Source organism: Hipposideros armiger, unplaced genomic scaffold, assembly GCF_001890085.2.
Source record: "Hipposideros armiger isolate ML-2016 unplaced genomic scaffold, ASM189008v1 scaffold_1279, whole genome shotgun sequence".
Classification (NCBI taxonomy): Eukaryota; Metazoa; Chordata; class Mammalia; order Chiroptera; family Hipposideridae; genus Hipposideros; species Hipposideros armiger.
In genome coordinates, this window is record NW_017732629.1 from 245101 (window position 1) to 247161 (window position 2061).

Sequence of the window (2061 nt, forward strand, 5' to 3'; positions counted from 1 at the left end):
AATTCTTTAAGATATAAAGCAGTATCTGTTTCTCAGTCAGAGCTTCAGAATTTGTCACAATTGCAGTGTGTTTGGCCATGTCAGATACTGAGGCGCAGACGGCTCTCGGCACATAACGATTCTCAAATGTTAGCTATTGTTATTTGTATTATAGTTGTTACCACTGTCATTAGGCCTTAAGCACTTGTCATTGTCTAATTGTGGAAGCCAGCTCCATTTCTGGGCTATACAGCATAGGAGATGTGAGAACTCAGAGCATTTGTAAAATACTGCTTCAATACAAAAGCAGAATGCAGAGAATACTCAGAGGTTTGTAAATCACAAATAATCCAAAGAACTGTGGTCTGAGACTATCAAACCAAATCAGTCATGGCTTGAGACTTCCCAGTGAAAAGTGATATAATATGCTCATTATACCATATAGAGAAAGACCCCTGAGCATTGCAAGCTGTGAATTTTTATTCTCCTGCTGCATTTCTAACAGACTTCCTTTTCCATAATGTGTGTGTCCTTCTTTTCTGTTTGCTGCTTGTAGTTTTGTTTGCTGAACACTACCAGAGTGCTCCCTTTACCAATTTCTTGATCATCTTCCAATGTACTTATCTCACATGGGCTAGGACTTTTTTTTTTTCTCCTAAACACACTGAATCATGACTACAGTTCCACAGATTCAAGCTCACTTTCTCTGAGGCCTTATCAGCAATCAGCTCAGGATTGCATGACAGACTCACATTTAATTGAAAACATTGTATCTTTAAATTCTTCTAAGGAAAAACTTCAGAACTTCCCTACGAAATTATTTAATGCTGACTTTCTGGCCAGGGGTTTTTTCTCCTTCATTCAGCTAGCTTTCCAGAATGTACAAGTTGACAGTTTTCAAGTTGATATGAGAGATTTTTTGTCCCTTAGTTTATCAGCTGCACTGGCATCTTGACATAAAGTTCTATAATTCCTCCTCATGAGGTTTTAGTATACATGTGAATCAAAGTCAGGACACTTTCTATTGCGTTGTGAATCAACTGGAACAGGAAACTTGTGCTCTTTGATGCTCATGATTATCAGCACTGGAAGGCCAGCAAATAACCACAACAGAAGTCATCAGATGGCTCCACATAGCTCCTGGCTCACATGTGAGAAATTTGTCACCTGGTTATCGCCTCTTCAGTGCTAAGGAGAGTTCACCAACAAATCAATGAACTTCACAGCATTAACAATCTCTAGGTTGTTTGCCTCATTGGCTGTAGGAAAGAGGCCATAAAAGTCATGTGACAAGTCCTTAGATGCGCTCAGAAATTATGGGTCTCAGGCACACTGCAGGAAAATGAACCTCTCTCGTCTATGTAAGTCACCAGAATGTAACAGGAAAAGAACATTTGGGGACTAGGCTTCCATTCGTCTCAATGGCTGTTTATATGCAGTACTAATGATCTCTGCACTATCACTCTGATTTGTGGATACAGAGGGTGGCACGTGTTGACAGATGTTTGAATGCAGGCTGAAATGCACATACTTTGGCTCATGTTCACATGTAGCCTCTGTTCACTGTCAGATCCTTGCCCGTGTCTTCCACTGAGTATCTCCATTTCTTTCTGACAGCTGAGCTGCAAGGTTTTGCACTTTTTTCACCAGTACATGATGGCGTGCAACTATTTCTGGATGCTCTGTGAAGGGATCTACCTTCACACGATGATCGTGGTGACCGTGTTCACTGAGGAGCAGCACTTGCGGTGGTATTATCTCTTGGGCTGGGGTATGTATTTCCTCCAGTTCAGTTTTGAGCCACCTTCACCTCTATCTGTGTATTTACAATCTTCCTCTGGTCTTGGTCTCGGAGAACAATCAGACCCAGGTGCTGGCAAGAGTTCAGTCTCCAAGAGAGCATCGTCAAAGCCCTTTAACAAGTTCCTACAGTCTGTGATAAACACGCAGGTCAGTGCAGAGGTAAAGGGGTTATGATTATGAGTGTCTTCAGGTAACCCAGCTAACATTTGGACAAGAAACATGCCCTGATTGAGAAAAGGTCTTATTAGGCCCCCTTCAGTTTTATTTATCATGAGTTTG

The 2061-nt window shown here is 41.5% G+C and overlaps 1 protein-coding gene across 1 annotated transcript in view; it reads left to right on the top strand.

Moving 5' to 3' along the window:
* LOC109377070 (calcitonin receptor-like) overlaps positions 1-1941 on the top strand; it is a gene marked incomplete at its 3' end in the record, with an annotated part of 109610 nt that extends 107669 nt beyond the window's left edge. Inside the window, exon 9 of the mRNA XM_019633296.1 lies at positions 1597-1941. Coding sequence (XP_019488841.1) covers positions 1597-1941 — 345 coding nt within the window. The remainder of the gene's footprint in view (positions 1-1596) is intronic.
* Between the last annotated feature and the right edge of the window lie 120 nt (positions 1942-2061).